The sequence below is a fragment of the Panthera uncia genome, chromosome D1 (assembly GCF_023721935.1).
Source record: "Panthera uncia isolate 11264 chromosome D1, Puncia_PCG_1.0, whole genome shotgun sequence".
Lineage (NCBI taxonomy): Eukaryota > Metazoa > Chordata > Mammalia > Carnivora > Felidae > Panthera > Panthera uncia.
Window position 1 is genome coordinate 27934537 of NC_064808.1, and position 23413 is coordinate 27957949.

Sequence of the window (23413 nt, forward strand, 5' to 3'; positions counted from 1 at the left end):
TTAACTAATCAACTAAACTTCAGGGAAAAAAAAAAGGAGTCCCTGATTTGGTAATAAGTGAAGGAAGTCAAAGATAAAACTCTATAGGACAATAACATTTACATCAGACAGAAGAAAAGAAAACACAGCAGTGAGCAACAAGATAATCAGGAAACAGGCTCCATAGACACCCAGGGAGGAAGGAGTTTCAAGGCAGATGGAAGGCCCGTGATAGTAGCAAATGACATAGTATCCACTGAATGTGGCAAGTAGAGAACACCAGCTTTTTAAAGTAGGAAGAAATGCCAGTGGTGAATGAGAGTGGGTTGAGAAGGAAACGGATGGTAGTCAAGGAATATTTGGCAAGGAAGAAGAACGGAATGATAACCAGAGTAAATCAAGGCCAAGGGAGAATATCTTCGAAAGACATTTTACTGGATAAGTGGGGAAAGCTAATAGAAAGGGAGAATTCAAAATGGTAAGGAAGAGAAAACTGGAGCAGCACTCATCATAAAACATGAAAAAGCAAGTTCTTATTTTAGCTTTGTTTATGTGATCTTAGAAAAGTTACTCAACTGTACAAAATTTCCTGACCTGAAAAATGGAAAGAATGCTTGCCACACTATAAGCTACTCATGAAAGTGAAGACCTTTGTCCATCACGTTACCATTAACTGTATTTGCAGCACCTGGCACATACAATACCTAGTTACTGAATAAATCATCTGTCTACGTATCTGACACTTTTTTGTAAATGTGAGTGAACATATTTTGAATACAATTAAAAAAATTTTTTTTAATGAGGGTGGTGGAAGAGGAGGACCATACTTGGCAAGCCCTGAAATATAAATATATATAAATGCAGCCAATCCTCATTAATTGCAGAATCCATGTCTGTAAATTTACCTACTTGCTAAAATTATTGTATAACCTCCAAGTCAACACTTGCCAAGCTTTTGCAGTAATTCATGGACATGCCAGAGTAACTTGAATCTCTCAACATGCATGTTCCCAGCTGAAGTCCAACAATCACTCCATGTTTCAGCTCTCATACTATATGTAAATAAGTGTCCCTTTTTACAATCTTCTTATGCCACCTTTTTTGCATTTTTCTGGTTTTTGTTGTTAATTTTACTGTTTAAAATGGCCCCCAAGACAGTTAAAATGTTAAAATGGCCCCCATTAGACAGTTAATGTGCCGTCTAGTGCTCCAAAGCCTGTGATGTGTCTTACAGAGAAAATTCATGTTTTAGATAAGCTTCTTCCTTTGGGCAGGAGTTACAGTGCTTTCAGCCCTGAGTTTAATGTTAATAAATCAACAATATTTATCAAAGTATCTTTAAACAGAAACACACACAAAAGAAGATTATGTACTGATCACTTGATGAAAAATGTGACCAGAGGCTCGTAGGAACCTAACCCTATATTTCCCCTAGAAGCAATGGTTCAGTTTGCTGATTCTGTGTTTGTGGCAACTTTATAGAACATAACTATAGGAAATAAGAATTGACTGCACAATTATATATATTATATACATTATATGTATATGCATAATATATATATGTATGTATGTATGTATATATATATAACTAATTTATACTCCACCCTGTCCCCCTTTAGAGAGCTTTTTCTGTCCTGTTTCTCCTGTCACACCCAGGAAGATGGCATTCATGGAACAGTTAGGGATTTCTAGATAGTCACTAGAGTTTGAAGGAGTTCTAGATGCAACAGGTCACTAGAAGAGTAGACTCCAAAATCTGCTTAATGTATCTGAGAAGATCATGGCTGAAACAACACATGATTAAATAACCCACGTGTTTTGGCCTTTTTCATTATGCACCAATAAACTGCTCCAGTTGAGTACTTCACCACTTGAAGCTCACTTTAACATTGACTTTCTAAAAGTCCAATACTAAGACTATAGAATAACTTGTTATATTATTTTTAAATATTTTTAAAATTATAAGTAAGATAGTATGCAACAGTCACTGTATTATGCAGCCATGTCGAAACTGAAAGGCACGTTAAAATGGGTAATAGGCTTTTAAAAGGCCTTTTTTAAGTCTTATAATTCAATGACTATTTCTCCTTCCCAAGAAAAGTATTCTTTAACTTTGTAAACTTAAAACTATAAACTTATATTCCCTATTTTATTTTTTCAGATCTATCCTTTAACTATCTAATTCATTTATTCTTCCTGGTCTCAACATTCTCTTCTGCACCACTATTTAAGGTTCTCAAAAATGTTTATCTTCAGAAGACTATTGAAAACCTAAAGCAAAAAAGGTTCCACACTCTTGTCTGAATTATTAAAAATGAAATGTAACAGCTGGATAGCCTTGGAGGACACGTGTAGACAAAATGTTGGCTCAAAGACTGCCACGGGTGAAATCACTTCATATGCTGTGGCTCTATTCTGTCATCAGTTCACATGGGTCAAGGACTATCTAATATCATCAATGAACCTGTAAGGAATAACAGAAAAGGAAGGACAATACTGCAACCCCCATAGAGAGGCCCAAATAACAGGAGCCAAATGCCTTCCTAACCCATCTATTCTATTTCAGCAAAATTCAAGTGCAATTCAACCAATGCATGCAGTGACAGTTTATTATATAAGGTATAAGAAGTTGGTGCTACCAAGAAGAACAAAAACATAACTGAGACAGGATACCTGCCTTCAAAGACTTTACGTCTAGCTGAGAGGCAACCACAGGTGTAAGCAATTACAGTAAAAACAGGATGTGGTCAGTGGATACCAGAATTACAATATACCAATGAAACACATGGGGTAGACTTTTTTGAGCAGCTATTAAGGGAAAACTCCAGGAAGGAGATCTTGAATTGTACCCTCAGTGTAAATGGACTTCCTCCCACTGAATGGGAAGGAATGGGAAGAATGGGAAGAGGACTTTTTATTTCTAGCAGTGGTGGGGTTAAGTTATTCAAACCAACTTCCCATTGAAAACAACTAAAAAACCTTGATAAAATATTGTTTTAAAAAACTCTTAAAAGCATCAAAGAACTGATGGGACAGTAGAGAATTCCAGCCCAAAACTGAAGGCAAACACATAATCAAGGACAAAGGTTGAAAGTGCCCTTGCACTTCAAGAATTCAAGAATATTTTGCCTATTCTGGGAAGTATCCAGAAATGAACTTTCATTTTGACAACCCATTTGGGTTCAGATGGTTACACACATCAGAGAGGGGCTGACTGTAGGAAGAAAGAACAAGTTACTGGAATAGAAGACATGATAGCTGGAACTGAATCTAATACCTACCTGTGTAAAGGAGGCCCAGTCTGTTACACTAGAATGAGGGTCTGAGTTGGGTGTGGGCAGGATATGTTCCCAAACTTACTGGCCCCTCTCCTTCTTTCTTACAATACAGCAACCCGGTGGGGTTTGGGTGGGGGGTGGGGGGAATTTCTCTTCCACAAACTACAAGCAGAATTTGCTGTGCAACCTTGCTTTCCCATTCCTGCAATCCGTAGGTAATAGCACTAATTTCCCAACATAGCACTAATTTTGCTAACTGAACATTTACAGAGGAGAAGCAGTTTTCGGAGGTGTGGTCCAAAAACAATGTGAAAATTTAGTCACAACTACCCTTGAAAATCTTTAAATTTTCCATTATGTACAGTATTTTCAGTTTCATAAATGTAACTCTACATAGCAATTTGTGTGTGTGTGTGTGTGTGTGTGTATATATATATATATATATCATATACAGTAATGAATGCTTGAAAGCACATATCAAAAATACAATTCTACCATTTTTAACTTTTTTTACATTGAACAACAATAATTAAGTTTGTGTATCATTATGCTATATTTTAATATGGCTCTAATTGCATCTTGGGCATAATTTCTAGTGAGGATGATGAATAAGGCATCACATGTAAGACTGGCTAAATGCTCTTACACTCATTATTTCATTTAATCTTCATAAAAATAAGAAAACAAGAAAAATATTTTGATTTTTACAAGTAAGGAAACCGAGGCACAGGGAGGTTAAATCAATCCTGGATTAGACAGATCATTAACAGCAGATGTGAGATTCAAAGACACCACAAAAAGATACAAAGCCAGGACTCTCCTTTATTTTATTTATTTATGTGACACACACATGGGGGGCGGGGAAGAGGGGCAGAGGGAGAGAGAGAGAATCTTAAGCAGGCTCCATGCTCAGTATGGAGCTTGACATAGGACTTGATCCCACAACCCTGAGATCATGACCTGAACCAAAATCAAGAATCAGACACTCAACCAACTAAGCCACCCAGGTGCCCCAACAAATCCAGGGATCTTAATCCCTGTGCTATACATAGGCCTCCCTGTGAAACTACATTTTAGAATTTATATGCTGTATATATCATGCCATTTATTATACTAGATACTAATATTTAAACATGTGTCTTCCTCTTAACAATAAACTCTGTTATATCCACAGCATCTAGAATAATGCCTAGAAATACAGTAGGTGCTCACCCTAACAAATGTTGAGTGAATGGATGAATGAATGACTGAAGACAAAACCAGACTGTTTCAATCTTCATTAACAGGACTGAATCCACACATTTAACTAATCTGAATAGCATTATTCTAAAACGAAATATTTTGGATTACCTTTGAGTGTAAGAATTATATTTTATATTTTTAAATATTTTGAGATAGCTAAAAGGTAATGGTTAGTTGAAGTTGCTTCAAGGAAAGATGGTCTTTTCCCACACACTGCACCAAGGGTAATGCTCAATTTATAGTCAATATATCAGTCTAACAGAAGGAGAAAGGGTTTTATATTCCATTACTGAGTTTAAGAATCTATTTTATCTTTAATTAGTACATAGCATGGGCAAAACAGCATTAATTTTATTTGTGACATAGAAAATAATTTAAGCATACATTTATATAATACAAAGAATAAATTCATTTGAAAATAAAAGAAAAATTAGTCAAAACACAAATAACCTTAATAAGTAAAAGGGGATTAATGAGCTAAAATCCATGATTTACTTTAAGACAAATTGTAAAGGTGCTTCATTTACAAATACCTGTGGCAAAATGATAGTTGCTATTTTTAAATCACGTAAACCCCATGCAACTCACTTCTACCATACCCCAAATGTGCTAACTAGACTTCTTATATTTTCTTATATTTTTATTGAAAGCATATTATGTAATATGCTATATAAGGTTTACCTGTTAGGAGTAGGAAAAGGGATAAGTTCATCTCTCTTTAAAAATCATAATAATTGGGGCGCCTGGGTGGCTCAGTCGGTTAAGCGTCCGACTTCGGCTCAGGTCACGATCTCGCGGTCCGTGAGTTCAAGCCCCGCGTCGGGCTCTGTGCTGACAGCTCAGAGCCTGGAGCCTGTTTCAGATTCTGTGTCTCCCTCTCTCTCTGACCCTCCTCCTGTTCATGCTCTGTCTCCCTCTGTCTCAAAAATAAATAAACGTTAAAAAAAAAAAAAATTAAAAAAAAATCATAATAATTAATTTGGTTAATTAAAGTCCAAATAAAACATCAAGAAATTTTTAGCGTTTAAAACAATGACTAAAGAAATCTATAGTGAGAGTGAAAGCAGATCCATGGTTGCCTAGGGAAGAAGGGGGAGCATAAATGAACTTTCTAGTATGATGGAAATGTTTTGTATCTTGATATGATAGTGGTTATACAGGAATACTCAATCAGAACTCATTACTAACATAGGTGCATTTCACTATATACAAATTATACTTCAATATGTTTTAAATGCCTAGAAGAAATATATCCTAAAAAAACACAATAAAGTTCTAGCTATTTTATATAGGTAAAAGAAATAGTGGAGCAACACTCTAGTGAATTTCAACACTTTAACAAAAGTGTGATATTCATTCCTTTGGGAAGCACTGGGCAAAATGTCTTTTAGGGGTTTTGGCATAACTGAAAATAAGATACACCAAATCATAAGGAAATTCTAAACGTAAATGTATTTTAAAACAAAACAGTGTCTTAACCATTTCAATTTTTCTTTACTTCTATTACTCCTATTTTTGTTATTACTTTTATTGCTCCTTCTCATCTTCAGTCATTATTTCTTGTGCTTTTTTCCCTTTTTTGGCTGCTGCATCTTTGTCATTTATTGGCTTACAAAGGGCACTGTCAACTCATGGAAATGCATCTTCTGATTGTGGAACTTTGGGGGACGGTATTACCTTTTTGTTATCACCTTACACAAGTTTTGAAAATGATTTTTGGTCTATAAATTCATCATATTATTTGATTTTGAGTACTTAGTGTGTATCTTTGTTCTACATTTCTGTAATCAATAATTTCATTTCTCGGGGCACCTGGGTGCCTCAGTCAGTTGAGCATCCAACTCTTGAGTGTCTGACTCTTGATTTCAGTTCAGGTCATAATCCCATCCTAGGGTCATGGGATTGAGCCCCACTTGGTGTGGAGCCTGCTTAAGATTCTCTCTCTTTCCCTCTGCCCCCTTTCCCCTGCTTGTGTGCTCTCTCTCTCTAAAAAGAAAAAAAAAATTAAAGGTAATACCATCCCCCAAAGTTCTACAATCAGAAGAAAGACACATTTCCATGGGTTGACAATGCCCTTTGTAAGCCAATAAATGACAAAGATGCATGGGAGAAAAAATAGCAAAAGGAGAGAGAAGAGACAAAAATAAAACAAGACGAAAGGCAGCAACCAGAAAAAAAGAAAAAGAAATACTGACTAAAAATGAAAAGAAGCAATAGGATTAATGAGAAACAAAGAGAAGTAGTAATAGAGAACAGACACAGCTAAAAAGGGAGAAAGAGGGAAATTTCAATGGTAGGGAGATACACAATATAGGAATATAACAGCCCTATATACCTCAACCATCACAGTAAAGGAGTTAACAAACAGCAAAAACATGATGAATTTAGCCAACCATCAACCTAATCAAGCTAACTGCCTTTGAGATGTTTTTCTTTTTAATTTAGAAAAACAGTTTTTCCATATAGGACAATACTGTATGATGGGTAAAAGTATCTCCAGAGCTGAAAAGTAACTCAGTGCTAAATCTTTTATTTTATGCACTTGTTAAAATTAATTTATTCTGAAATATGATAGTCTCCTACCTTCTAAAAAACTGCATGTAAAACATGCACAATTATATTTATTCATGACAAAACACTACAGTGCTCAAAACTATTGCCAAACTGTAAAAATATATATTAGACTTATGACAGAAGTCTTGCTACCATTTACAAACGGAGGAATTCTAAAATTAACTTCAACATCAAAACACAAAACTTCAAGCACTAAATGCAAAGCACAAATATGGATGCTTCCTGAGAACCTTGCATCTCAGTTTTCTTAATGGTTTTCATAGTTAAAGAAAAACATCCTAAGTACTGCTCCACCTGAATGCGACTCCTGGATCTGTGGTACAGACTAGGGATTCCCAAACTTTAATTATTCTTATATCATTTTCAAAATTTATACTATAGTCTCATATTATTAAAACTCTCATTTACTTGTTTTGATAACTGTAAATTATCTCATTCATTATTTGGCTTCACCCTAACACCAAGTATTTGCTGTTATGTACATGTATATATAAAATGTTTCATAGTAAAAATACAACTGTTCATATAGAAACTGTTCACCTGTGTACCCTGCAAAATTATTTTTGCATATGACCAATAATGTGTACCACACTTAAAGAAATCATACTAAAATACCACACTTTAGGTATTTATGATTTACATAAGAAGAGGTCTCACTGAAAAGATCAAAACCGATATTTACAACTATATTATAACCAAATAGGATTTTTGGAGCCAATATGATTAAATGATTATTGTACCTTTTTGAAAAAGCAGTTTTAGCATTTCAAAATAAGCCACGTCAAAAAAAAAAAAAATAAGCCATGTCATTAGAAGGATGGACATTTAATCCATTATAAGGGATTTTCTACCTCACACTTTGAAAGATTCATTTCCTTTTTCACTGAGGTTTATTTACATACAATAAGATTTACCATTTCAAGTGTAGCTAGGTAAACTTTAATAATTATACATTGTCAAGTAACAACCACCAAAATTGAGATACAGTTCCATCACCTTAAGGTTTCCTTACACCCCTCTGTAGTCACTAACCTCAGATCCAGGCAGCTATTTAAAGATTTGTATTTTTGATCCTACCTGTCTCTATAGTAGCACTGAATTCAAAGAAAATCTTGGTCACGTGTGTTATCTTCTAGCAAGAACAGCTAAATCTTAGGCTTTAGTGTAGATTAAGGTCAAAAAACAGAAGGACAATTCCCAAAATGAGGAAGAACTCTCTTCGAAACACCATCAGTGAACAATGATTTAATAAAAACTGAAGCTGACAAAAAAAAAAAAAAGGTCAATGTGGTACAGTGTTTTCACAGTCTGGAAATACTATTTGAGAGAATGCTGTTAGTTATAAGAGGGTGAAAATAACAATGCAGAAGTCTATTCTGAGAGAAAGTTGCTTTCACCTGACTGACTAATCAGTTCTGTAAATATGTAGCTATCTCTAGATATACATTCTTCATCCTTACTTTAACAGATAACCTGACATCTGACATTTTACCTATGTCCCCAACCATCTATATCTACATTTTCCAGCACAAAAAATCATGACAACCCTTAAGCCAATAAAAAAGATTAAAGTGTTATTTTCACTACTGAAAAAAAAACCAGTAAAGCATCAACCTTCTGATGAATTATTATACACAACTAAAAAATAATAACTGAGCATTAACTGAAGGCCAAACATTGCTTTAGATGCTTATGTATATAACTCATTTAAATCGTTATTAACTACCCTACGGGACAGATAGTTACTAAATGCCTAGAATAGGGCTGGCATATAGTGGGTATTCAATAAATACTTGTGATGAGTAAATAATGATTCACAAATATTTTGAAAATAAGGAAACAGGACCCAAGGTTATGGAGCTGGCTCCGAGTCACAGAACTAATATATGGCACACTCAGAATTCAAGCCCTGGGCGCCTGGGTGGCTCAGTTGGTTGAGCATCCAACTTCAGCTCAGGTCATGATCTCACAGCCTGTGAGTTTGAGCCCCATGTAGGGCTCTGTGCTGACAACTCTGAGCCTGGAGCCTGCTTAGGGTTCTGTCTCCTTCTCTCTCTGCACCTTCCCCACTCACGCACGCTCTCTCTCTCAAAAGTAAATAAACATTAAAAAAAAAAAAAAAATCCAAGCCCAGAAAGTTACCTCCAGAGCCCACATTTTTTGTAAAATATTTTATTTATTTTTGAGAGACAGAACATGAGATGGGGAGGGTAGGAGAGAGAAGGAGGGGGACACAGAATCCAAAGCAGGCTCCAGGCTCTGAGCTGTCAGCACAGAGTCTGGCATGGGGCTCGAACTCACGAGCCATGAGATCATGACCTGAGCCAAAGTCAGATGCTCAACTGACTGAGCTGAGCCACCCAGGTGCCCCCAGTGCCCACATTTTTAACACATTGCTATACTGCACCTTTAATGTAAATGCTACCTTTTCTCTAAAGATATAATCTATTATTGTAGCATATAAGCAGTAGAAAGGTTCTTAAAAATACACTGAAAAGGTAAGTCCTTCCTTTTTCATTTAACCAGTTTTTAAAGTATATATAGAGTGTGTCATAATATCTTGCCACTAACCAATGTGTTACTTAATTTCTGAGCCTCGGTTTCTTGTCTAAATGTGAGGAATAATAATGGTATGTCGCGTCACAGAGTAAAATGAGGAAATGCATGTACGGTGATAAGAATGCCTGATACATCGCTTCTCGGCCTTTTGGCTAAGATCAAGTGAAGAATGCCTGATACATAGTGCTATGGTTAGCTAAAATCATTCCTTAAATGTTTACTTGAAGTGTCTTATTCCTACTACTTTTATCACGGAAAAGAACAGTTCATAATACCGTCTCCATGAGATACCTAAGTTAAACATCTTGCATCTTACGTGACACCCAGATGACAGCTAAACAGTTAACCACAGTAGCAAAAATTACAATGTTCATTACAAGTCATATCTTTCTGCTTTTTACTTATAACACCCCCAGATTTTTCACAAAATTTCTCTTAATGCTAAAGTACCTTTCCTATAATCAGGATCACTTTGCTTTGCAATGTATTCAAAGACCTATTTCAAGAATTGTCCTTAGCTCTCTTCTTTTTGATTGTGGTAGTTTTCCTCCGACTACACCACAGGTACTTCCTACCTTCTTTTTCAAGATGCTAAAATGTATTACATAACTAGCCTAACAATAATCTATATATAACCACTTGTAATCAAAAGAGAACCTCGGAATGCCCACATAAGTATTAAGTGGCATTTTACACCCTTCCAATATTAAGAATAAGAGCCTCCCCTGCATATTTTCGCCTCAAATTACATGGATTTTCTTTAAGATTATGGAACGTATTGTAAAAGCAGCATATAATTTTCCAACACAGTAATTCTTTTCCAATTGAAAGGTATCCTGTAATATTATCAACATCAATGTGAAAAGACCCCAATTTTCAATTTGACAAAGCTTTTGGGGGGAAGCTTTATCTTTAGTAAACAGCAATTTTCACATGCATAACGGCAAAAACTATGGGAATATAACTAATCATTCTTGGCTCTACACCATTTCAAAGCAATGGATTATTAATTCAACTTATATTAGTAGAAAACTAAAACATTTTTAAAATTAAATAAAATTGTTCATAAGGAGAAAACAAGGCAATATAGTTTTATTAATTAGTAAAGTCCCTATTAATAAAATGCTGTTGGGAAGAACTGATTCAATTACATTTTAGGCAACAGACTTAAATTATAGTAAATTATTAGGCAACAGACTTAATGGTATGTGAAACAGTGCTTCTCAGGCTAATTCCTCACTTTACATTTATATGTAACTATTTATATTTATTAAAGCATTCTAATAACTTAGTAAGAATTTTTTTTCATAATCAGGACCTTGAATAAGCACATCTACAAAAATTAAAATAAGGAAGCAGCATTTACTAAATCAACATGCACTGTAAACTTACCAGCCTACGATTTAGCAATATTTTATCCCAACAACTAATTATGTAGGAGTGTTAAATTCAAAGTCTTCTGAACTTGGAAAAGTACACGTAATAAATGTGCCTTTTTACACAATTAGATTCAGAATGGTATTTGTCAAATGTAATTTTATTCTCCCAATTGTTTTGTGACATTGTTGAAAAACACAGACTGAGGAAAAAAGGTAATTCAAATTGTAAAGAATATAAACTTTGAAGTCTGTTTTCTCAACTCTATTAGAAACTCTCATCTTATACAAAAAGAATAAGTTTCACTCTCTATATAATCTAGATCCCTTCAAAATTAAAAGAGTAGTAATTATGTCTGACCTGTATAATCTTTCATTGTACATGAGTGAGGTGTTCCATGGGTATCTAGAACAGTGAAAATTATGCCTTTAAACAACTATAAATCCTTTCGGATGGCAATTATGAGAGATGTGATATAATGAGAGAGTCTAGAGGCAGAAAAGACGTTATCAGGCCTAGACTTTACCCCATATTAATTGTGTGTTTCAGACAAACCACTTAACTGTAACTAAGTCTTGATTTTTCTCAACTGCAAACACAGGGATAATATTACCTACCATACAGGACAGCTGAGAGGATAAAACCAGATAAGACATGAAAGTATCTGTAAACTGTGAAGTATAATCTATAAAGGACAATACACATGCTACCAATTACATACTTATTACTACATACTTCCTTGTCTTCTTGAACAGAATACACTAAATATTGAACCCATGGCCATAATTACAAGTTATTGTGCTAAGCTGTAATACAGGGACCAAAGTCACCATAACCCGGGCTAAAGGAGGCCAAGGTGGTAGGCTGACTGTTTTGGTGTTCTTTTATAGCTTCGGATGCCTTTTATACAGTTAGTTGTTGGCTGAGACTTTCACGGCTAACAGGGTACCTAGCTACCTATGGGGAGCTTTTCCAGAGTAATGCCAGTTAAAAAAATCCTCTCTCCTATAATTTGCTGCTCCACCTTCTTTCTCACCTTCTCTCAATGGACAACTGTCTTCTTCACAAAGAAAAAAGAAGTCACCAAATAAGAACTCATTGACTTCCAGCAGCCAAACGGACAAAGGAATCTGCTCTTAGATCCACCTTCTCATCCTTCTGTCCTGTAACAATGGAGACAGGTTCCTCCTTCTCTTACCTAAAGCTAATCCTTCTACTTATGGTTCAGACATCCCCTCTGCTTTCTGTCAATTATTGTCTCTCTCCCATAATTTCAACCCCAAGCCTTCTCTTGGCTACTTCCCATAAAATTTAAACATGCTCAAGTCTCTTCTGTCTTCTAAAAGGATACACAGGAATGAACATTTTATCACGCTCCAGCTATCCTTCTCCTTACCTGCCGGCTACAGCTCTCCTGACCTAGAGAAATAATACTAAATGCACTTCTACTTGGGAAGGTATGCACATGGAAGGCAGACACAGTGGGATTAGGGGAGGCAGGGATTAAAACTAAAATAATTTTGAAATAATGAGTTAAGAGTTAATAGGCTGGGGTAGGGGAGGAGGCACAGTGGATCAGGGAGAGAGAGCAGCAAATGCAAAGGCACATAGCTGAGGAAGGGTGATTTGGCTCCTAAAGGGAAATGAAAATAGTTCAGGGTTTCCACTAATGACAAATTTATACATACATTTATCCTTACTCCCTCCCAAAACCCCATTAAAATACCAGCAAAAAAACCAGTAATTTTTTTAAAAGGCAAAAGCATAAATGCATAAGAACAAACATAATAGGAAAGAAGAGAAAAAGCAGATGAGACACCAAAATCTAAGATAGAAAATTGATCCACACATGGTAACCAATTCCATCTACCTGAGAAAACTGAAACCTAAGCCTGAAGCAAGAAACAATTGAGAGGTGAGCTCATTCATGCAGACGACCTGAAGAACTAAAGGCATTAAGTACTTTTGAGAGTGGGGTTGAGGAGCAGGACTGACAAAAGGAAGATTGGTTGAGACTTCAGATGATGTAATCAGACCTCCAGCTCTCCTCCTCATCAAAAAGCCAGGTATCTCCTCTCTCCTACCACAGCAGAAAACCAGAGGTTTAATGTATGGAGATAGATCAAAGAAGGTTCTGGATTTGGAAATATCAGGTTGAGGGGTAGAATGCAAAGTTGCACTGAAAACAAAAACAGAAAGACAAAACAAAACAAAGAAAGAAAAGTTGGCCCATGGAGCTATATGAGCCCATGTTCCCATCTTCCCAGGTAGGAGATCTGAAAATTCCCCTCTCGGAAGTTGATTCAGCTAGTGTACATTTGGAGTCATCCAACAAAATAATTAACTCTACTTTATGAAATCCCCCCAGTTATGAATAGGAACCCCCAAATAAGCTTGGAACATGTCACTAATTTTTAAAAATTTTTTATCGCTTTATTTGTATTTTATTTTGTTCATTTATTTTTCAGCATAAGTGTATTCTTTAATTTCCATCCTCTATTTCTCCCATCTCTCCACCCACCTTCCCTCTGGTAACCATCAGTTTGTTCTCTATAGTTAAGAGTCTGTTTCTCATTTATCTTTGCTCATTTGTTTTGTTTCTTAAAATCCACAAATGAGTGAGATCATATGGTATTTGACTTTCTCTGACTTACTTTGCTTAGCATTATACTCTCTAGCTCCATCCATGTTGTTCTAAATGGCAAGATTTCACTCCTTTTATGGCTGAATACTATTCCACTGTGTATATATACCACATCATCTTTATCCATTCTTCAATCAACAGACATTTGGGCTGCTTCCATTGTTTAGCTATTTCAAATAATGCTGCAATAAACATAGGGTGCATATATTCCTTTGAATTAGTGTTTCTGTATTCTTTGGGTAAATGCCCAGTACTGCAACTACTGGATCACAGAGTAGTTCTATTTTTAATTTTTTGAGGAGCCTCTCTACTGTTTTCCACAGTAGATGCACCAGTTTGTACTCCCATCAACAGTGCAGGAGGGTTCCTTTTACTCCACATCCTTGCCAATAACTGCTGTTTCTTATGTTTTTGATTTCAGCCATTCTGGTAAGTGTGAGGTGATATCTCATTGCAGTTTTGATTTGCATTTTCCTGATGATGTGTGATGCTGAACATCTTTTCATGTGTCTATTGGCCATCTGGATGTCTTCTTTGGAGAAATGTCTGTTCATGTCTTCTGCCCACTTAAAAAAATTTTTTTTAATGTTTATTTATTTTTGAGAGAGATAGAGATAGAATGCAGGTGGGTTGGGGCAGAGAGAGAGAGGGAGGCACAGAATCTGAAGCAGGCTCCAGGGCTCCGAGCTGTCAGCACAGAGCCTGACGTGGGGCTCGAACTCACGAGCTGTGAGATCATGACCTGAGGCGAAGTCGGACGCTCAGCCTACTGAGCCACCCAGGAGCCCATTCTGCTCACTTTTTAATTGGATTATTTGTTTTTTGGATATTGAGTTGCATCAATTCTTTACATATTTTGGATACTAACCCTTTATCAGATATATCATTTGCAAATATCTTCTCCCATTGGTAGGTTGCCTTTTAGTTTTGCTGATTATTTCCTTCACTGTGCAGAAGCTTTTTATTTTGATGTAGTCCCAATAGTTTATCTTTGCTTTTATTTCCCTTCCCTTAGGAGACATATCTGGAAAAATGCTGCTATAGCTGATGTCAGAGCAATTACTGCCTGTGCTCTCTTCATGGATCTTTATGGTTTCAGGTCTCACATTTAGGTCTTTAATCTATTTTGAGTTTATTTTTGTGTATGGTGAAAGAAAGTGGTCCAGTTTCATACTTTTGCACGTGGCTGTCCAGTTTTCCCAACAACATTTGTTGGAGAGACTCTTTTTCCCATTGTATATTCATTCATCCTTTATTGAAGATTAATTGGCCATATAAATTGTAGGTTTATGTCTGGGGTTTTTGTTCTCTTCCATTGATCTCTGTCTATTTTTATGCCAGTACCATAGACTGTTTTAATTATGACTGCTTTGTAATATAACTGGAAATCTGGAATTGTGGTACCTCCAGTTTTGTTTTTCTTTTTCAAGTTTGCTTTGGCTATTTGAGGTCTTTTGTGGTTCCATACAAATTTTAGGATTCTAGTTCTGAGAAAAAAAATGCTGTTGGTATTTTGATAGGGATTGCATTAAATGTGTAGATTGCTTTGGATAGTATAGACATTTTAACAATATTTATTCTTCCAGCCTGTCAACATGGAATGTGTTTCCCTATCTTTGCATTGTCTTGAATTTTCTTCATCATAAAAGCCCTCTGCAATGTAGATCTAGAGGGAACATACCTCAACATAATAAAGGCCTTACATGAAAAACCCACAACCAGCATCATACTTAATGGTGAAAAACTGAGAGCTTTCCCCCTAAGGCCAGGAAAAAAAAGATGTCTGGTCTCACCACTTTTATACAATATAGTACTGGAAGTCCTAGCCACAGCAATTAGACAACATAAAGAGACAAAAGGCATCCAAATTGGTAAGGAAGAAGAAAAACTCTATTTGCAGATGACATGATACTATATGTAGAAAACCCTAAAGACTCCACCAAAAACTACTAGAATTGGTAAATAAATTCGGTAAAGTCACAGGATACAAAACCAACATATAGAAATCTATTCTATTCCTATATACTAATAATGAAGCAGTGGAGTGGGACATTTCATTCTTAAAGATGAAAAGATGACCAATGATCACCAAATATAGGAAAAAAGAACCTCTATAACAAAAGGAAGAGAAAAACCAAAAGGAACTCAAAGAGGGGCACCTGGGTGGTTCAGTCGGTTGAGCGTCTGACTCTTGATCTCAGGGTAGGGAGTTCAAGCCCCATGTTGGGCTCCATGCTGGGCATTAAGTCTACTTAAAAAAAAAAAAAAAAAAAAAGGGGGCGCCTGGGTGGCTCAGTCGGTTGAGCGTCCGACTTCAGCTCAGGTCATGATCTCACGGTCCGTGAGTTCGAGGCCTGCCTAGGGCTCTGTGCTGACAGGTCAGAGCCTGAAACCTACTTGGGATTCTGTCTCTATCTTCTCTCTGCCCCTCCCCGGCTCATGCTCTGTCTCTCTCTCTCCCTCTCAAAAATAAACAAAAACAAATGTATAAATAAAAAAAATAAATAAAATAAAAAGAACCCAAAGAAAAAGAAGAAAACTTAAAAAAAAAACAACTTTATTAACCTAAACAAAATATTTTATTCCTAAAACAATATCAGGAAGTCACACACACATCAAAAAGAAAATTCAGAAAATAGGCAGAGTTGTTAGAAATAAAAATACAAAATTGAAGTCATCAATAGAGGAATTAAAATATAAAGATGATTACATTCATACAATTCACTCATTGAACAAAATTTGAGTACCTACCACTTTCCAGAGATAATTTAGTAAGAGGTAAATTAGGAAAATATCATGTCCTAGAAGACAAATGAAAATATAACAAAGAAGAATATGTGATAAACTGTGTCAAATGCTGCTGTTATCTAAGCAGGGTTGACAATTTAAATTTATTACTTAACAAAGTGGTGTCTGCCTGGAAGAAGAGGTCTCATCTTTGGAATGCCCAGAAACAGTGTCTTACCCTCTTTCCAAGGCTTCTTCCATAGCTTACCATCAGTACCTAATAGACATACCACTTCATCCCAAAGCAATTTACACATCCATACCAACTTTGTTCAGAATTCTTCAGCTCTATTTGGCTTAGGAAGAAACCAAGTTAGGAGAAAAAATTTTGGTTTTTCTTTAATTGAGTTTGGTCTGGAAAGTCCTCTCCTCCAAACTCCATCTCTCCACAAGGAGCCAATACAGCAAAGCTTATTGGGAGACAGCTGGGCCAATCATTCTTCCTTTTAAGTGTCTTTTTTTTTTCCCCCCCTTTGCTCACTTTGACCCTCCTTCTCCAGGACTTCTGTTCCTCACATTTGCAGGTACCATAACATAGTACAGTGGGCCCACATACACCTGTGCACCAGAATCACTGGTCCAGCTGGTTAAAGTTGTAGGCATCAGGGGATCAAAAGGCACAAAGAAACTTTTTAGCATTATGAAAATGTTCCATATCTTAACCGTGGTGATAATTTACACAGTTGTACATAACTACAAAAAACCTCTTCAAAATAAATTTAAATTTAAACGTTGACACCTCAAAAAACTGAAAAAGGCAGTTATTAATTATGCTAGGACAAAAGGCACAAACCACCTCTACTCTGGGAAAAGTAGGATAAATGGTCACCTTACTAATAAATCAAAATGAAGACTAAGTATTAACCATTGGTTATAGCAACATGGGATATTGTGAAGTAATAGAAAAAAAATATCCACATGTCTCTGCCTCCAGTTTCTGGCACAGAATTCCTAAAACCCTTGGAATCTCCTGGGTGACTGAAGTGTCTTTTTTTCTAATGGGGTGACTCTCGGTGGGCTCCTGGATGGGGGCTGATCACCAGAAAGTCTAAGCCATAATTGGAAGCTTGGAACTTTCAGGCCCATCCCTCATTCTCCAGAGAAGGGAGAGGAGATGGAAATGGAGTTAGTAATCAATCATGCCAACATGATGAAGCCTACATGAAATTCCCAACAGTACAGGGTTCAGAAAGTATCTGAGTCAGTGAACACATACATCTACATGCCAGGAGGGTAGCATACCCCAGCTTCACAGTGACAGAAGCTCCTGTACTCTGTATCTCTTCATCTGGCTATTCATCTGTATCCTTTACCATAACCTTTATTATATAATGAACTGGTAAATGTGATGATTTCCCTGAGTTCTGTGAGCCTTTCTAGCAAATTATCAAACTCAAGGAGGGGGTCAGGGAACCCTAATCTATAGCTGGTCGGTCAGAAGTACAGGTGACAACCTGGGACTTGTGACTGGCATCTCAAGTGGGGGCAGTGTTGTGGGAGTGAGCCCTTAACTTTGAGGGATCTGATGCTATCTCCAGGGAATGTCAGAATTGAAGTGAATTATAGGACATCCAACTGGTGTTGCAAAAAATTGCTTGATGTGTTGAAAATCCACACATCTGGTGACAGAAGAATTATGTGTGAGTAAAGGAAAAACACAGGAGGACTGTGTTTTTTCCCATTACAGATATCACTGGCAATCTTGATAAGAGCAGTTTCAGTGTAGTGGTGGGAGCAAAGCCTCACTGGAGTAAGTTTACAAGAGTTGGGAAGAGGAAAATTGGAGAAAGGAAATAGAGATAACATTTTGAAATGTTTTTTGCTACAAAGAATACAGAGGGGTGCCTGGATGGCTCAGTTGGTTAAACATCCGACTCTTGATTTCAGCTCAGGTCATGAACTCATGGTTTGTGAGATAGAGACCCACATCAGGCTCTGTGCTGATAATACAGACCCTGCTTGGAATTCTCTCTCCCTCTTCCTCTGCCACTCCCCCACCTCAAAATAAATAAATAAACTTTTTTTTTTTTTTTAAAGAAGAACAATAGAAGAGTTGGGGCAACAAGTGGCAGAAATGGGTTGAAAGAAAGGCTGGATTTTTTTTTTTTTCCAAAGATGGGAAAAATTATGGTACATTTTAATGCAGATAGGAATAATCCAGGAGAACAGGCCAGATATCCTACAAACTCATAGCTGTTTGTTTTGTTTTGTTTTCTTAAATAAGGAGCTGAGGACTCACAAGAAACCCAATGAATCCAAATTCAAAATGAAAAGGTCCTCCCCAGAAGAGAAGAAACCCATTACTGGCTTTATCTTTGGCACAGCAGCAGGAGCAGGAAGCCATCACAGATGTAGATAAGAAGAAAACAAATTAGGGGTGCCTGGGTGGCTCAGTCTGTTAAGTGTCCACCTCTTGGTTTCAGCTCAGGTCATGATCTCATGGTTCATGAATTCGAGCTCCACACTGGGCTGACAGCATGGAGCCTGCTTGGGATTTCTCTCTCCCTCTCTCTCTCCCCCTCCCCAATTCATGCTGTCTCTCTCAAAAAATAAATAAATAAATAAATCAATAAACTTTAAAAAAAAAAAAAAGCAAAGAAAAGAAAACAAACTTTTAATCATTTTTAAGGGCCAACTCCAGACTGGCATCATCTATGGATGGGCCCCAAATGTACAGAGACTGTACCTGCCCACCAATTCTATTCCATAGGCCTTTACCAAGTATTCACAAGAAAGAACAGAGATAGGACAGGACAGCCAAGAGTCATTCATCTATGAGGCACTGGTACAAGTGGCCTACTAAAGTTGGAGGACAGGACTAGAGAACTGAGAGAAAACCCTCCAAACCATGAGATCATGACCTGAACTGAAGTCAGACGCTTAACCAACTGAGCCACCCTGGCGCTCCAAGAATACACTTGATTTTTAAAAAAGACACTCAGAAAAGATAATTATACAAATGGCTAATAATAACATTTAAAAATGCTTACAATCATTAGTCATCAGAGAAATACAAAACAAAACCACAATGAGAGATCACTATAAACACAGAATTGGGTGGTGGTTCTCAATGGAATGGGGAGGTTGGCCATTTTGACCCCCAGGAGACATTTTTAGTTGTTACTGGCATCTAGAATGCTACTCATCATCCTACACTGCACAGGGCAGCCCCACATAACAAAGAATTATCCTGCCCTAAATGTCAATGGCAGCAAAATTGAGAAACCCTCAATCGATGAAATGAAAGAGACAAATAGCATCAAATGTTGGTGAAGATCTAGAGCAACTGGAACTCTCTAATAGGATAAGAGAGGGTATGCAAAATGACTCACTCATTTTGGTGTTTGACAAGTGCTAATATATGAAGAGCAAACGGCTTCTCATTGCCATATTAAAGGTCAACATGGACTAAAAGGCCTGCATGATCTAGACCCAGTCTACTTTTCCAGCCTCGACCCTCACTGAAATGAGGGAAAAGGATGATTCAGTATGAGGAAAAATTTTTCAATCAAGTCTACTTGACTTTAATGAAAGAAATCTTGAAAATTCTGAGACAAAAGAAATCTTAGTATCATTTAGTCAGCTTACTACCTAAAGAAGGGATAGTAATACATTCCTGACAGTAAAATGGCTACTGTCTCTCACAATAAACACAAACAGTTTTGGCAAAATCTCAGATCTATTTGACAAAAACTATAGGAACAACTAATGCTACATAAGTAATGACGCTCTATCCCTTTTGTAAACTAAGTTAACTGGAGACCATCATAGAGTTACTGACATTGGCTTAAGAAACTTCACAATATAGCTTGAAAAAAATTAAAATAACAGTTAAGAAAGATACTATATACTTACAAATACAACTCATTTCACAAAAGAATTGAGTTGTGTGAAAAACAGTGTATAAATGGGCACTATTCAATAAAAACACAATACAAACTATAAATGCAAGCCACATATGCAATATCAAAGCAAAAATCAGATTAAATTAATTTTATATTTTATTATACTATATGCAAATATATGCATACATTATGTACAAAATATGCAAAATAGCCAATATACCCAAATTTTTATCACCTCAATATGTAATCAACATAAAGTTTAGATTATTTTATATTCTCTTTTTTTTTTTTTTTTTTTTTTTTTTATTTAACGTTTATTTATTTTTGAGACAGAGAGAGACAAAGCATGAATGCGGGAGGGTCAGAGAGAGGGAGACACAGAATCTGAAACAGGCTCCAGGCTCTGAGGTGTCAGCACAGAGACCGACGCGGGGCTCGAACTCACGGACCACGAGATCATGACCTGAGCCGAAGTAGGCCGCTTAACTGACTGAGCCTATATTCTCTTTTTGTAGTAAGTCTTCAAAATCCGCTGTGTATTATACATTTATAGTAAATGTCATTTTGGACTAGCCACATTTCAAATGCTCAATAGACGCATGTAGCTAGTGGCTACTGGATGCTAACATTGCTTATTCTAAGCACTTTACATGGACTATTTCATTTAATCCTCTCTGAGGCACATACAGGGGGAAAGTAACTTGTCCCAAGTTCCCACAGTTAGTGGTAGAATCAGCATTCCAAATCAACCTGCATGACTCAGATTTCTTGCTCCAAACCATGTTTTCCCATTTCAAATAAAAAAAAAAAAAAAAAAAAAAAAATTTTTTTTTTTTTTTTTACAATATTACTGACACTTTCAACTAATCAAATTAATACCTTACTTCTCCTGCTTTGATATCATATATTCATTTTAGGGAAACCTAAATTTCCCATCACTTAAGACAAAACTGTTTCCCCCCACCCCCATGATTTAAATCTGCAAGCAAAGACTTACCAGTAATATGAGTTTTTGATACTTTTGTTTTAGGTCTGACATACTTGCAGATGGGTCTGCCCCCAGAATGCTGTACCAATCCTTCTTTGGTATCTGCTCAAATGCCATCATCCACTGAACAAGAAGTGGGCCTTCTCGGATAGGCTTAATAAAAATATTGATGACGATTCATTAGTTTGCAGGATCGAAGAAATACGCAAGTACGTTTCTAAGTTCTTTAATATTTAGTTGAGTAAATCATGATTACAATACAATCCTCATGAAGCATATATTTTCATTTTCATTCAAAACGCCCCAAGAATCTCACGTGTAAGTATACAGACAAGGATGGAACATGTGTTACAGGTTTCATGATATACACTTATATCTTAAATCAATGAATATATAATAGCATTAAGAAAAAAGAATCCGAAAATGAACCCGAGCGGTGATGACCTCTAAGAAGGTATATGTGCTAGTCTCATGGTAAAGGCGGCACACAAGAAGTCCTCAGTGAACACACTAGAGAAATTTAATAAATGTTGGCAAATTTAAAAAATGTTGAAAGCAAAACAAAACAGCAAAGAATTAAAATGAATTTGGGAGCATTCCCTCTTAGCGTTTCCATTTCTTAGTGTTCACGTTTCTTCCACATTACCTCAATAGAGTAATATGGGAAAGGGCCGGTCAGCATGGGCGGCAGGTAGACAGCAAGAGTCCCTCGGTTTCTGGCGCTCACAAAGAACTGAAAGTGCTCACAGGAGGATACCCCAGCCCTCTAGACTACAGAACAGACTTCGCCGGGAGCCCCAGAAATCAGGCAACCTCTTCCCACAGCCGGTAACTTCAAGAGATGGGGGTGGGGAGCTCCTCAAAACTGAGACTTGGGAATCCACTGTACTCACTGCGGCTGTACCACCCAGCCTTAGGCGGATACCCTCCGCTGCCTTTACTCAGTATCAAACTTACCAAACTTCTTACAGTACTTCGTACCCACTCCTTGCCTGCAGCCTGCCAAAACCCGGAACCGGCTTCTCCTTCCGCCGGAAGTCATTGCTCTGACGTGACTACGTTTCTAGTCGAGCTCTTATGGCCGAGACACCAAGCAAGAGGCGCTCCGCCCTCCTGGACGCGGTCGCTATGGTAACCAGTCTCTGCTTCCAAGGAGTTTACCAGCCGTAAGTGTCGGGCTGTGAAAAGAGGTGTCTTTCGCTTCTTTCTAACTCCCTTTTGTCCCAGGTCTGCGACTGTAGCGTTTCTCCTCTCCCCCAAGAGTACTTCACACCCGGGCTTCCTCCGCCCTCCCCAAAGCTCCCTCCGCTTACCCTGCCCAGCGCTGCTCCCAATCCTTTTGTGGTTGGTGATGGTTCTTCGGCAGGTGGCGAGTGGGGGGGGGGGGGGGGGGGGGGGGGGGGGGGGGGGTGAGGAATGGTGGAGTAGGGGGATGTGAAAGATGAGATCTAATTCCTCCCTTGTCGCTACACTTGCCTTAGAATGTTCTTATTCTAAAAAAAAAAAAAAAAAAGAATGTTCTTATTCTAAAATTAAGAGAAAACCTATGACGATTGAAGTTTTTCTTTTCAGTTTGAATAGTTTTTTTTTCTGGAAAAGGTTTTGTTTTTTTTTTTTTTTTTTTTTTTTTTTTAATTTGAGAGAGCGCGCGACGGAGATGGGGGAGAAGGACAGAGAGAGAGAGAGAGACAGACAGAGGGAGAGAATCTCAAGCAGACCCCATGGTGGTCAGTCCCAGCCAGTGGAGGGGTCGGGGTGGGGGAATGGATCCCAGGACCCTAAGCCAAAATCAAGAGTCCAACGCTCAATTAACTCAGCCACCCAGGCCCCCACCCTGGAAAAGATTTTCAACCCAATTATTTCTTGTAGATCTTGGCAACTGGTAACTTTTAAAAATCCGTTCACATTTACTATCTCGCTTCACTTTCACTTCAACCCAGTGAGGCTAATAAGGCAGGTGTTAAAATCCCATTTTGTAGATGAGGAAACAAACCAAGCATCAAGGCAAAATAGCTAATTGTATAGCAGCAGAACAGGACACTCAGGAAGTCAGCATATTACCAGGGAAGCCAGGCTATCTTTCAAGGTTACAGAAAAAGCAGAATGAACCACTCCACTTTGAGGCAGTTGTTGGGCACTC

General features: G+C 37.2%; 2 protein-coding genes across 4 annotated transcripts in view; one reads left to right on the forward strand and one right to left on the reverse strand.

Moving 5' to 3' along the window:
- DNAJC24 (DnaJ heat shock protein family (Hsp40) member C24) overlaps positions 1 to 22317 on the reverse strand; it is a 55843-nt gene extending 33526 nt beyond the window's left edge. Inside the window, exons 1-2 of one of the 2 annotated variants that reach the window (XM_049648861.1) lie at positions 22231 to 22317; positions 21283 to 21426 (exon numbers count right to left, since the gene is read on the reverse strand). In XM_049648861.1, coding sequence (XP_049504818.1) covers positions 21283 to 21393 — 111 coding nt within the window. In that variant the 5' untranslated portion in view covers positions 21394 to 21426; positions 22231 to 22317. The other variant, XM_049648862.1, reaches the window with a different exon arrangement.
- A 41-nt stretch (positions 22318 to 22358) lies between these two features.
- DCDC1 (doublecortin domain containing 1) overlaps positions 22359 to 23413 on the forward strand; it is a 480273-nt gene continuing 479218 nt past the window's right edge. For both annotated transcript variants that reach the window (XM_049648784.1, XM_049648790.1), the window contains exon 1: positions 22359 to 22439. The gene's annotated coding sequence lies outside the window, so the exon portion shown is untranslated. The remainder of the gene's footprint in view (positions 22440 to 23413) is intronic.